At 36.4% G+C, this 13626-nt stretch overlaps 1 protein-coding gene across 2 annotated transcripts in view; it reads right to left on the reverse strand.

Annotated features, from left to right (window-relative positions):
* Positions 1 to 13626, reverse strand: part of LOC113105574 (furin-1-like) — an 86467-nt gene that overhangs the window by 41016 nt on the left and 31825 nt on the right. For both annotated transcript variants that reach the window (XM_026266718.1, XM_026266717.1), the window contains exon 3: positions 5090 to 5188. In XM_026266718.1, the coding sequence (XP_026122503.1) occupies positions 5090 to 5188 (99 nt within the window). The remainder of the gene's footprint in view (positions 1 to 5089; positions 5189 to 13626) is intronic.

Here is a 13626-nt window from a genome sequence, read left to right on the forward strand (position 1 = left end):
TATGAATAAATGCACAATATAAAAGTAAATTAATATTAAAATTCCAGATTTGTCAATAGTCACTATTGTTCGTGATAAAACAGGGCTCAAAAGGTTGCTCTTTCTGAAGCTGAGCTGAGCGAAGGAATTCAACAACAGGAAGCGGAGCAGGGCAGTGAAGGGAAATGCCACTGGAACCCGCTGAGAGGGCAGGCAACAGGACCAACACACTTCACAAGGGCAACATCTTCACACAGCTGCCGGTTTCATTTAACAAAGACTGATTTCCTTCACCGTTATAGCTACAGTATCTGTATCATCAAAATGACCAGAAGTCAATCATTTTTAATGGGTCAACCTTCTGCTGCCATCTGAGCGGCAGTGACCATTGAAGATCCTACAAATTTAAATAGAGGTCAATATTTCCACTAGGGCTGCAACTAACGATTATTTTGATAATCGATTAATCTGTCGATTATTTTTACGATTAATCGATTAATCGGTTTATGTACTTATATTTTAGTTTTTTCCATTTTTTCCCCAAGTAAATTATTAATAAAGGGTCTTTATCATTCAGCATAGATTTTTAAGAGATTTTAACCATTTTGCATTGTCATATCCTCATCAAAAATATACCTGGAGTTGTTTTATTATGTTAGTAATCCTTTATCGAACTCTTCTGCAATCAAAACACTGACCCATACTCTAGCAAAATTCACAAGGAGATTTCAAATATTGTTTTCACCATGGCAGTCCTTAGAGCTCCTAAAGTAGTTTAACTTCCCAAACAAAGCTTAAGGAATCTTTGAGAACATATTTTCACGAAGTATAAGGATAAAACAGAATAAAATTGCAGTGCATTGTATTTTATTATTTACTGGGAAAAAGCTTTATAGCTTATGCTGTGAAATTGTAAACAATCCTTCGAAAAAAAGTGCCAATGGCATAAAACCTGAATGGAACTCACAATTTAAAGTAAAATCCATCAGAAGGTTGTCCAGAAAAAAAAAATTGGGACACACACAAAAAACCTGCTGTGTGAAAAAGAGCAGTGAATACTTAGAAAAGAAGTGCATTTTAAATATACTCAAACATTTACCTCTCTCATTCAGTCATAATTAGGCTACAAGTCTGAATTATGAACTGGTAAAGGACAAACTGATCACATAACATGTTTGTAAAGCTTTACATGTTAACTGTTAAAAAGCAATGTTATCAGCTTTTACGACTAAACATTTGCAAACAACCTTGTACTGGAGAATCTACACAAATAAAATTCTTAGGGGCCGTTCACATATCGCACCTAAAAACGCGTGGAAAACGCTAGTCGCGCCGCTTTCTCCTTCTTTCCAAAGCGCTCGGGCAGAAGCGCCCCTGAGGCGTCTGCCTTTGCTAAGCAACCATGACGTGCTCTCTCCATGACGTGCCCTCTCCATGAAGACCCGGAAATTTCAGCAAAGGATAAATGGATGCGGTGTGGACGCGCCTGGAAAAACGGGCGCATCGCACCGCGTGCGTGTCGCGACCGCGTCGCTTCCATTATGAGATTGCATACTGCGCGCCTACATAGGAAATAACGAACTTGAGCACGCAAAAGACACGATATGTGAACGGCCCCTTAAACAGATCAGTAGTGCAGAGTTTACAGGTTACTCTTCATTTTGAAGGCCCAAAGTAAAGTACTCCCACTTCCCGCTGAAAGCTGCAGAGACGCTGTTCGGGAAGCACGTGACATAAAACGAGGCCAGCTATTGGCTATTCGCTACTTCACCTGCTGTACTGGCTGAGTAAAACCTCCGGTGGCTCATTACTGCCACACTTTGGTCACCGCAGATTTGAAACATCCACGAAATGAGCCGCTTATGGCAAATAAAATTTATTTAGCGATGAATCGATTACTAAATTAGTTGACAACTATTTTAATAATCGATTTTAATCGATTAAATCGATTCGTTGTTTCAGCTCTAATTTCCACCTAAATGAGCAATCACACAATGCCATGACAATTGCAAAGGAATCCCACAAGAGCTGCCAATAGTCTGAAAAAAATAGTCACAAAATTTTTTTTTTTGGTGAGATTAATAGCTAGGTACCCTTATGCTACAAACAAAAAAGTATCGTAATAATGATTTATTTAAAGCCATAGACTTTATAAAAACATGGACCTAGTGTCCGTGATGTCACCTGTAAACTCCTGAAGTTCTTTTTTAGCTTAAAGTGTTCAGAGCGTGCCATCACCATCTTGGAAGTCCGTCACTGCGCGACTCTCCCGGAGTATCGAAAATGGGCAAAAAGGCGGGAGCTAGTTGCTAAAGCCACGCCCACCTAAGGCGACCGTCACTCAGGTGGCCACGCCCTTAATTATGCAGACCTTTAAGTCTTAATATAATTTAAATGGATGAGTTAAAAAGAAATTCACCCCCCTCACAGTTGTCATGAAGGGCAAAATTTGCTATATAGACCAAAATAGTTTTTTTCCTGCTGAAAGTTGGGCATTTTAACATGGGGAGTCTATGGGATTGACTCCCTTTTGCACCCAGCCTCAAGCGGCTAGTTGATGAATTGAAGTTTTGGTAGCTTCCTTTGTTGGCTTCACGAGAGAGAGCGGGAGGTTAGTGCTCGTTTAAAGCTTTAGTGTTTGTCACATTTCAGTGTTTAGTTACAAAAAGATCATATTCAATGTGATACCAGCAGCAGTACAGTTAATTTCATGATGGATTTGCTGCACCTTAATTTACCGGTGTCCAGCAAGTGGTGCAATTACAATATTAACTATTGAAATGGTTGCTAGTGCTCACTACACATCTTAAATTTGAATGCACAGTTTTTGCATACTTATTTGCATGTTTATCTTAAATATGTGGCTGGAATTGTAATTTGACAATTCTACAGCTCATTATTACATTTTTCCAGATTTTCCGTTTGACTAATCATAACAGTTTTACAATCACTGGAGAATCAGAGGGTGTTGGTTCACTTGGCGAGTGGGTGTTAACAGACAACGACAAAATCAAGGTCACAGTAGCATGAGTATGATAGAGGCTAGAGGTAAGAAATAGTGACAAAAAGTATACAACATGTGACTTATAGATCATCTCTGACAGATGGTAAAGGTGTACAACAATAAAAAATAGCAACTATTCCAGTCTATACTTAAGAAAAAAAAAAGGCTCCTGCATATCTTATGCAATTCCCAAAAGACTGATGTCTTTGAGAACACATTCAGTGCATGAAATTTAAGAGGAAACCCAGCACCATTGTACCTCAAGGACTAATCATTTAGCGCTCACCAACAAAAGCAACTTTCTATAAATGAATCCGAGATGGACAAATGAGTCAAACCGGGCTGTGTGCAATGACTCTCCGTCATTGTGTTGGCACCCAGGTAGGTTCATTATTCACACACCTCATCACTACTGAACACCAGACAATGGAGTGCTTTTCCCATCTCGAGGGAAGTCGCTCTGCTCCTGGAGGCCATTCGCACTGATGGAGCGTGGCGCTGCAGCCATGTTACAAGATGGACTTTTTAACCCCCTCTAGAAAGTGAGTAATGGGCCATACGGGTCCAGTCCGTGATTTCCATTACGGGGGTTTCTAGCCCTTAGCAGTCCTCTGGCATTAAAATTGCAGGGTTTGTGTTTCACGCCCCATCAGAACTCAACATCTGGACCAGAAAAGCAGTTAAGCAACAAATACTGAGGCTGTAGTGAATGTACGCAGATGTCAGGTTGCTCAACTTTAAACGCTCGTATTTCAAACCTGTGACAAGAGAAACCAAAAGAGTTTTATTTGGTGTTCTTAAGAGGAACGTGCACTGGGGAGGAAACTGAGGAGTTTTGATATATAGGCTTCACAAGAACAGTATGTGAGGGTGCAAATGGAAAGATTCACAATAACGTTCAGAGGAGACAAGTCAAACATTGGAACATAAACCAGCAAGGTTTCCAGAAACAGTTGGGAAAAGAGAAATAACTATTTTTGGACAAACCGAAAACGGCTGCCCTCAATTCTTCAGAAGACAAGAAAAAAACTAGAAAGGAGAGCGTGGTTTAGAATGATGGGTGAACTAACTAACAAAGATGAATGACTTGAAAATTTAGTTTGCTGGTCCTCGTGCTTCTTTACGTTTGCAAAAGGGATTGGGGTCTTTAGGTCTAAGGACAATCAGAGAAACTTAAAAATTGAGGGCAATAACAAATGTCCAAAGTCATGCAGTGACCCCCCCCCCCCCCAAAAAAAGTGTCATAAATCAGCACAATGCAAATAGCTTGCTTTAACAAACTTCACTTGCTTCAAGGCATTTTGTATGAACATGGCACAAATTAGGAGCTGAAACTCCCACAAGATCACTGAAGGATGTGTTTAACCTTCATAAACTGTTGATCATCAACCTCAGGAAGTCAAACTAAATATTTTTGTAGTGCTGTCAAAAGATTAATCGCGATTAATTGCATCCAAAACAAACGCTTTTGTTTACATAATACATGTATGTGTACTGTGCATGTTTTGTATGTTAATATAAATGCACATATACACAGTAAATATTTTGGAAACATTTACATGCATATCCATTTATTTATATATATTAATCGCATTTAATCTTTTGACAGCACAAATTATTTGCACTCCTTTTTTATTAAATTTTTTTACATACAGTCTAAAATGACATTTACTTTTTAGCCACGAACACTGAACATCAAATTTAAACAGATAAACTTAAACTATAAAATGAGTACTAGTAGAATTAAAAAAATATCACAGAGCGATGGTACCAAATGTTGACCCAAAAAAGGTAACCATGAAATCTTAAAATTTCTCAAATAAACTGAGATAAAGGTATTGGATTATACAGATCTCATGCTCCAAATTCTGTAACTTTCTATGATCACAGTTATTTTTGTGTCAAAAGTGCCTTGAAAGCAGCTATTTTAGTGTAAAATTTCTGTACTTTCTCTGAGACCTATTCAGATCTCAATGGCTTCAGTATTTTGGCCTTTTACTTCATTTAGTCAAGGATTTGTCAACATAACCTTTGAGTTTGTTAAGGGGAAAAATATCTGGAAAGGGCTGTTCTGAGGCGGATCCAGATTCTACATTTCACACATACCTGAGGTTCTGTGTGCAGACGAATGTGTGTTCCTCTGTGCTCTGATAAAGACCTCTTCACCACTCTGCGGTGCCTGAAGTGATAATAATCTCCAAAAACCTGAGGGGAAAAAACACAAGGCTACATTTAGCTCACCACATCCTACAGATTTCATTAAGAGAGGGGGCTGGCAAGTAAAACATTTCAGCTCGTGCATGTGTGTGCATATATTAAACACACATGCACATACTCAGGCAATTTTTGTATTACAATTTAGAAGCTAAAACATCTAAAAAATCTAATTGGAAATAAAAGCATGTTCCTCACTAAAACCAGTAGAAAGCACGTCCATATAACCAGTAATTTACAGTTACATTTACCTATGTATATTTAAAATGTATGCATTTTAAACAAAAAAAACTACACTTTAATAAATTACTTAAAACAAACAGTTTGAACTGATTTATGGAAATGAAATGAATTGAACTTAAAACTGAACTGGACTATCACAACGTTTAATTCAAAGACTCAAATAAAACTGTTCGCTTGTTCAAAAGTCTAATTGTGTAACACAAAATTTAAATGAAAGCAAATGAGACACTGGAGATCACTGGTACAAAGCCCAGCCGTTGAGCAATGCATGATCTTAATGATCCATATGGAAGAAATATTGACAACAAGAGAAACACAGACAACTGTGCATGTCCAACAGCCTCAAGTACAAGTAGCCCTGACCGAGTCAATCCCCTGTCAGCCGACTGCACAATCACACATGACAAGATCATCCAGAGCACTGCTGCAGATCGATTTCTCTCTCCGTTTGATGAAAGCTAAATGTCTGGAGTGAGCCAGAGTTCATGTGGTCATGCTATAGATTCAGACTATAGAAAGCCAAAGACGGCAAACATTAAAACAGCTGTAGGGCAAGACATCTGCTCATTTGCAAGACCAGAAACATTGATTTTGCCAACAGGTTTACGGAAACCTTTACCAATAAAATAAAAATCAGACCAACCCAAAGGTGAACTACATTTTTAAACGATAAATGGAAAGGTACAGAACATATTTTTCACAAAGCTCACTGCAACAAAGCCATTCTTTAGTCAAAGGGCGGTAACATGTAATAGGAACCCCTGTCAGGAAAGATCGAGAACAAGGGCTCTACATTTATTCTTCCATGACGTCCTCAGCACACAGGCTGGATTACAGCATGTTGATGCAAACATCTCCACCCAAACAAAGTCGGCGAGGCAATAAGCCCTTGACAAAGTGAATTTGACAACTTGCGACCCAGTAAATATCACGATAATCATAGAACGCATCAAACACTGAAGGTTACAAATAAAAACCTTAAAAAAAGCCTAAAGCTGAAGAGATGACAGACTGAAGGAAGAGATGAAACCGCAAGCGAGAGGCTGGCACGTTTGGCGGTTAACGAGAGAACAATTATGACAGAAAATAACACAAGAATCGATCGCGAGGAGAGAGAGCGAAAGAGGGAGGGGTAATAAGCACATTCAGAGCCCGGAGAGCTTTGTTGGTCACAAAAGGAAATAGACTGAGGATGGGTATGGGTGTATTGTGTAAGATAAGACAGTCCTAAAAAGATGAGCATCAATCTCAGACGGGCCTGAATCCAGCGTCTCCAGGGCACAGGGGAGCGCAGATGGAGATATGCTTGCCTTGTCATATCAGACCACCATCAGACAACCATCTCAACTGCCTGGAAACATGCGAGAGGAAAGGCACGCGGAGGAGAAAAAAATCCTTATATCTACACTAAAACTTACAATCCACATCTGAAAATGATATCAGTGTTGGCTTCTGCAAGATCTGTTCCTTATGTCTGGAAGCAACCTATTCTTCAGACCAGACTACACCAGAATAAATATTTGTAATTATTAACTTTCATTACCAAGAACGCAATAGTTTGTCATGCCCCACAGTTTGCATGCAACTCTTTTAAAAGGCACTATTAGGTTTCTTAAGAAACGTAACACAAATTAGCTACAGATTGGTGTCCTAATACCTTTAAAGCATTGGAGCTGCATGTTTTTATAGTGAGCATGAACACAAATTATTGAAAAAAATTATTCCGACATTAAAATCAGCAAGTTCTTCGCTATCTCTCCTCGCGAATCAGCAAGTTCTGAACTCATCAAGCATCTGCTACCAAAGTTATACTAAGAAAAAATGCTAAAAAAATTGATAAAATACAAAATAAAAAGAACTCATAGAAAGTTATTCCATTTTCATTAAACCAACTTAAAACCAAAAATAACTAAAAGAAAGCTTTATTTAAGAGAAATCTATTTAAAACCTTTAACTTATAACATTTATTCCAGGATTTATTTTTAATAAAGTAAAATACAATCAGATTTACTTAAATAATTATTGACTTCAAGGATTTAATTCATGTTTAATTGTCATTGTTTAAAAAAAAATAATTAAAATTAAACCGCAAGATAAAATAAGAAAAAAGTCAAGTTAAAGAAAAATAAAACATGGGAAATATAAAAAATAGAACACAATTAAATAAGATTAATTAATTGTTAAATTAAATAAAAAAGTACGAGTGAAAATAAGAATAAAATTAAATTAAAGCTTTATTCAGACATGTCCCTTTTTTCAGGACTTCTTATGAGAAACAGGAAATAATTCTTGCAACTATGACCAAAGAATGTTTTAAGATATTTACCTGAGCATTAGCCAAGACATTGATTGTAAGGCTAGCATCCAATAACCACATAATAATGGCATTACTTGACATAAGAATCTGACCTCAGTGTCTGACCCATCACTTAAGGGTCAGATTATATGACAGTGCTCTAATTCATGTGGGAAACTACTGGTCAGTGCTTTTATCTCAAATTAGTCTCCGCCACATATGCTATCTTCTCTTTAAATGGAAGCAAACACATGCTCAGCAGTTAACACTTTAACTAGTAGGTAGAATAATAAAATGGAAACAGTAAATCGTAGATAAGCCAGAGCTGATGGAAACACACATGTTAACTGTGGGAAATCTGCTAGCTCTGGGCTGGCAAAAATTGTGATCATTTCAATAGCAATTACAAATCAAGGGAACAATCCATCTGACTCATTAAACAAATGGAGCAATTAGTCTCTGCAACTGGAATCAGTCTCTATAGATGTGCATCGATGTCATGCATGAGACCAATTTTCCTGCAAGACATTAAAATAATCATCCAGGCCAATTCACCAGCCCATATCTGGATATTTTTCTGTCTACTTCCAAAATCTACCAATAGCATTGACAAAGGATGAGAAGAAAATGCTAAAAAATGAAACAATATTAATAAGAAAAGTGTTTCTGAAGGTTTTATGAAGGTAAATTGACGAAGCAAATAGAAATGAAACACAAATCTCAAGTAAATGCATCTTGATTTAAGGATGTGTGTATATTTGTATTGTAAAACAAGACCAAAATACTGAGGAAGATATTCATTTGCAGTGCATATAACATTTAAGGACATACATTTATGATTTAAGGACTTTTTAAAGCCTTAATTTGTGGAAAGGCAAATTATGACTTTTTAAGACTCTGAAATATCATACTGTAATATATTCTAGTTACACAGCAACTGTTTGACATTATAAAAACGATCATAAACGCTTTAGAAAGTGTAACTCATGGTAGACTAGGTTTTAAAGTACAAATCAAGCACCACTTATAAAAAGCTGTAAAGAATGAAACGGTTAAAGCATTTCTTGACAAGAGCTGCTCCTGCATTTCTATGAGAATCAGCACTGAAAGGGAGTGCTGTGAAAACACAGTTTAATAGCAGAATTTATCTTGTAATGAGCCTGACCTTAAGATACGCCAACGACCACTTACAAACTAAACAAGGACGAGGGCAAGTGTGAGAGAGCACGATTATGGAGAAGTCTAAAAGGAGATGTTTCATACCAGTGACATCAACAAAAAAATGTTATACCCCATTTACAGCTTTTGGTTAGAAAAAGTGCTTGTCCGTGTTTATATAAAGTCTTAAGAAACAGCCACACCCCACGTCAGCAGTGTTCTCTGGAGCTGAAGCCGTGGCCAGAAACCACGCTGGAAAACAACAGATAGACTAACTAGCAGCTTCCCTTAATAGCAGAAGGCCAAATATGCAGAGAAAAATTGTGGAAAGCAGCAATGGTAAACCAAAGCATTTAACGAGGGTTGTGCCAATATTATTTTAAATAAGTGCATTTATGATTGATTGATTGAGTGATTGATCAAGTCTGTAAGATTTTTAAAATGCCTCATAAAAAAAAAAAAAAAAACGTTAAATCAATCAAATTAAAACTGAAATCTAGAGATGCACGGATTGCAATTTTTTTTTTGTCCGATTCCAATTTTTTTTTTTTTTTGTGGAAGATTTTTATTAATCAAAATATTAATTATTCAAGTATAATCGATGTGACTACAACAATATATGTATTAGATTATTCTACTATTATAATCATGTGTATTTGCCTGCACGTATAGAAATCTGGATGAGAATGGAATGTGCAGACATGTGGTGAAGCACAGGATGAGGACATAAAATTAAGACCTCATGACTGCATCGTTGTCTCAAAACAAATATGTATTGTATGAAATGTATTGAATTTAGGCGCACCTTCGGAAAGCACTGCATAAAAAAATAGTAGTCATAATATATTGTTCTGCAGAGCTTTCTTATTTTTATTATCTCTGAATAATGAAATTACATTTTTGCCATCAAAACCCCAAGACAACAAAAATCGATACATAATATTTACATAATAAAAATTACTAAACAGATGTTCTCACACTTAAAAGAACCCTCAAAATAAAGTGCACTGAGGTTAGAAAATAGGTAGGAATTACAATTAACTGAAAAGGACTCTTTCTGTGTAAACAGACATTTATTTCTTAAATTGTAATTTTTTCACTTACCTTATTAAATCTTTCACATCATCAAATTCTTACATTGTTTCAATTAATTCCGTTAGAATAATATGAAACTATAGAGCTGTTACTATTAAAATGAAATCAGTATTAACAAACTCCATCTTTCTACTGCATGAAACACAGAAGCTGCTTCTGAAATGGCATTAGATGTATTTACAGACTGTTCGATATAGCTGAGGTACCATAAACACATTTATTACAGCAACATTCCAAATGCATAAAGAATTTTACAAGATTATAATTTTATAAATAAATATAAATATGTGAAATATTTTTAAACCTTCAAATAAGAAATGTTGGGGGGAAATGCAATGATGGTTTTAAATATAAAACCAAACCAGTAGGTGGAAGCAAATGACTGTTTGATTGAGTCATTACAGAATCCTAACAGATTCGTTTAAACGGCTGATTCATTCAAAAACTAGGTCTTTATGAATGACTACTGTCACTGAATCATCGACTCACCTCATTTGTTCAAAAACATGGATCCATTCAGTAACGGATCACCACTGTGTTGCTCGGAGACAAAAAAGATAATTTTGTGTCTAAAATGTAAGTCACTTGATTACTAGTTCAATAAACAAGAAGTTATAATGTTACATTGTAGTCATGTTGAAACACATGTTGAACACACAAATGTAAACTAAGGTGTATGCTTGTAGAGTAATTAACAACAGCTTCGAACTTGGCTCGACCAATCAGAATCAAGGACCGGAACTATCCATTGTATAATATAATTTTTTTGGTAACTATTTCACGGTTACACGTATAAGTTGCTTATTAGCATGCATATTACTAGAATATTAGCCATGTATTAGCGCTAATAAAGCACTATTAATATGTATACAAGTGTTACCTATTCTAAATGGTTACCATTTTTTCTATTATAATTATTTTTACTGTAGTTTTTGATCAGTCTGCCCATGACGAATAAAAGTTTTTTTACCCTATAGATTGAGTATCTTTGAGTGTTTTCGAATACATACATACATATTATATATATATATATTCATACATACACACATACATATACACAAACACCAAATCTATCTTCAAAACAGCTATATAATTGTAGTCTCATCTTATCTTCGATACTACCACACTTTCTTTTCCATATCTGCCATTTCTCCTGTTTCTTTATAGGTCTTCATTTCTTATACATCACTCATAATGTTCTCTTTTCTACTTTCTCTAACTTATTTCAAGTCATTTCGGCTCTGTCTTTTCTCAGCCGGGGATTGATGAATCACCACAGCCATCAATCAACATTGCAGACCGTTCTCTGAGTCCACCAACCTTCCAAACACATTTAGAGGAAATTAGACCGCACAAATAGTCCAATAGTCCCAACAGATCCCAGCCCAGGTGTAAGTGAACATGGTACATTAAGAACGTGCTTCTACACTCCAGGTGCACCAAGCATGAGTCGAGCCACGAAGCGTGATACTTCACTGAAGAGCATCTCCACACATTGTCGTAAGATTATTATCATTATTCTTTCTGCTGAGGTCATCCACAAGTTTTATTCAGATTTATGAAGACAGCCAAAAGACGAGGTTCCAGCTGCACGGTACCTTCCCTAAAGACGGACCAAGTAGAAAACGTTCACGGCTGCCAAAAGAAAAAATTATAATGTCTAAACCTGTAAAGGAACCGTTTAGGGGAAGCTCTGGGTTGCCTCTTGCCTGGGTGTTGAGCGGAGTCTATGGAGTGCACTGGTGCAAAAAAAGGCTAGTAAAGTACAACTTTATGGAAATGGGTCCATGATCTGATTTGAACGTTGTTTCCACAGTGGATATTTTAAAACTACTAGGCAATTTAGAAGAACTTAAGGTTCTAAAAGTTCTATAAGAGGTGAAGCGAAGGATGAATATTTTGGAAAACATCTCTGCGAGACTCATCACAATCAATTAAACCTGATCAATGGATATGGCTCCACTAAAAGAAAGACATTTCAGCTTTTGGAAACCAATCTGTGCATGCAGGATTTCACATTAGTAGCAGGTTAATCAATAATGCCAGAAAAACAAACTCAAGCTTTCCAAGCATAACAGGTCTCCTTCAGCTCATGCATTATTAAAGAGAGATTTTGGGGGGAAATTTCCTGTTGTGGGGTGGGGGGGTTGGGGGCGCATCATTGACAGAAGATGTGGAGCCGGAAAAAAATAAATATTCATACCTGGCAACCCATGGTTACTATAGAAAGAGCCCATGGTAGGCAATAAATTTGACATCTTAAGTTTAGTAACTGCAAAAACAGACAGACCAATAACCTTTCCAGAGAAATAATATCCAAGTTACACCGACAAGTGAGTTGACATCACATTTTCCATGCTTTAGCAACTGCTTTCATGCCTACTGTGGCACAATATTCAAGATGAGCTAAACTGAATACATTTAATGATGTTCAAATAAATTGCATGGCATTTCCATTGTGAAATACACTCCGACAATAAATAACTGTGTTAAGATTGTGACAATGCATTGCAACATATGGAACAACAAATTAGCATGTACAGCAAAGAATTTCCCTGCGTTTAACAATGAGATGCTCTGCGGTAGCTAAAGTGCTAACCACAATGCTGCTGATGAAGTTTTGCACAGAAAGGAAAAAAACTTTTACATGTGTAAAGGATGAGTACTGAAAAGGTTTAATGTCAAAACCGGCCTCATTACAGAACCACATAATGACGCCACTGAAGACGTCAAAGCTACAGTATCCAACCACTTTACGTCATTGAACTTGGAGTAAATCCATTTCAATTTCTCCTAAATCTTACCTTTGTATAGAGTATGTTCTTTTAGATACTGTTTATTCTTTATTTATTACTTACATTTTGAGTTTGGGTTGACTTCGGTCTAAGACCAAAACAACAGTAGATGAAGTCTAACTGAGAAGAGAGACCTTGATGAAAACGAGATGAAGCTGTGCATTAGGGCAAAACAGGGTCCTTGTATCTACAAATTAAAACCATAAACTGTGCTCCTTACTAAACAGAAAAAGATCCAGATAAAATACATTTCATGTTCTGGGACCTTCAAGGAATAGTTCCCCCAGAAATAAAAGCTGTGTGATGATTCACTCACCCTCATGTAGTTTCAAACCCATATGACGTGTCCTTTAGTGGAACACCAAAAGCAATAACTTGACACTTTTTTACTTTAGAGACAGAGCAAGATTTTGCTCAAGTTTATCCAGGCAAGTGAAAGCGAAAGGGGACTGGGGCTGTCAATCAACAAAACAACAGAAAAAATTGTGTAATAAGTGTAATAAGCATAGCTCACACAGTGTGTCCATAATATTCTAAACTTTCTAAAGCCGTGGTTTTGTGATTAATAGACCTGAATTTAACATGTTGTTGTTGTTATTTAAATATATTACTTTATATTTATAAGTTACTTTATCTTCCCTCCTAAAGCTTGAAGGAGGAAGATTCATGACTTTTTTTTTTATTTAGTTCAAAATGATGATCTAAATGACTAGTTCACATTTTCAAACTGATCTGATTCTCGATTTCAAGTCAATGAAAGATTGAGAGGCTGCAATAATCAATAAATAATTAAAAGTTTTGCTTATTCCTCACAAAGTTGCAACTGTATGGCTTCAGAATGC

The sequence above is a fragment of the Carassius auratus genome, chromosome 7 (assembly GCF_003368295.1).
Source record: "Carassius auratus strain Wakin chromosome 7, ASM336829v1, whole genome shotgun sequence".
NCBI classification, from domain to species: Eukaryota; Metazoa; Chordata; class Actinopteri; order Cypriniformes; family Cyprinidae; genus Carassius; species Carassius auratus.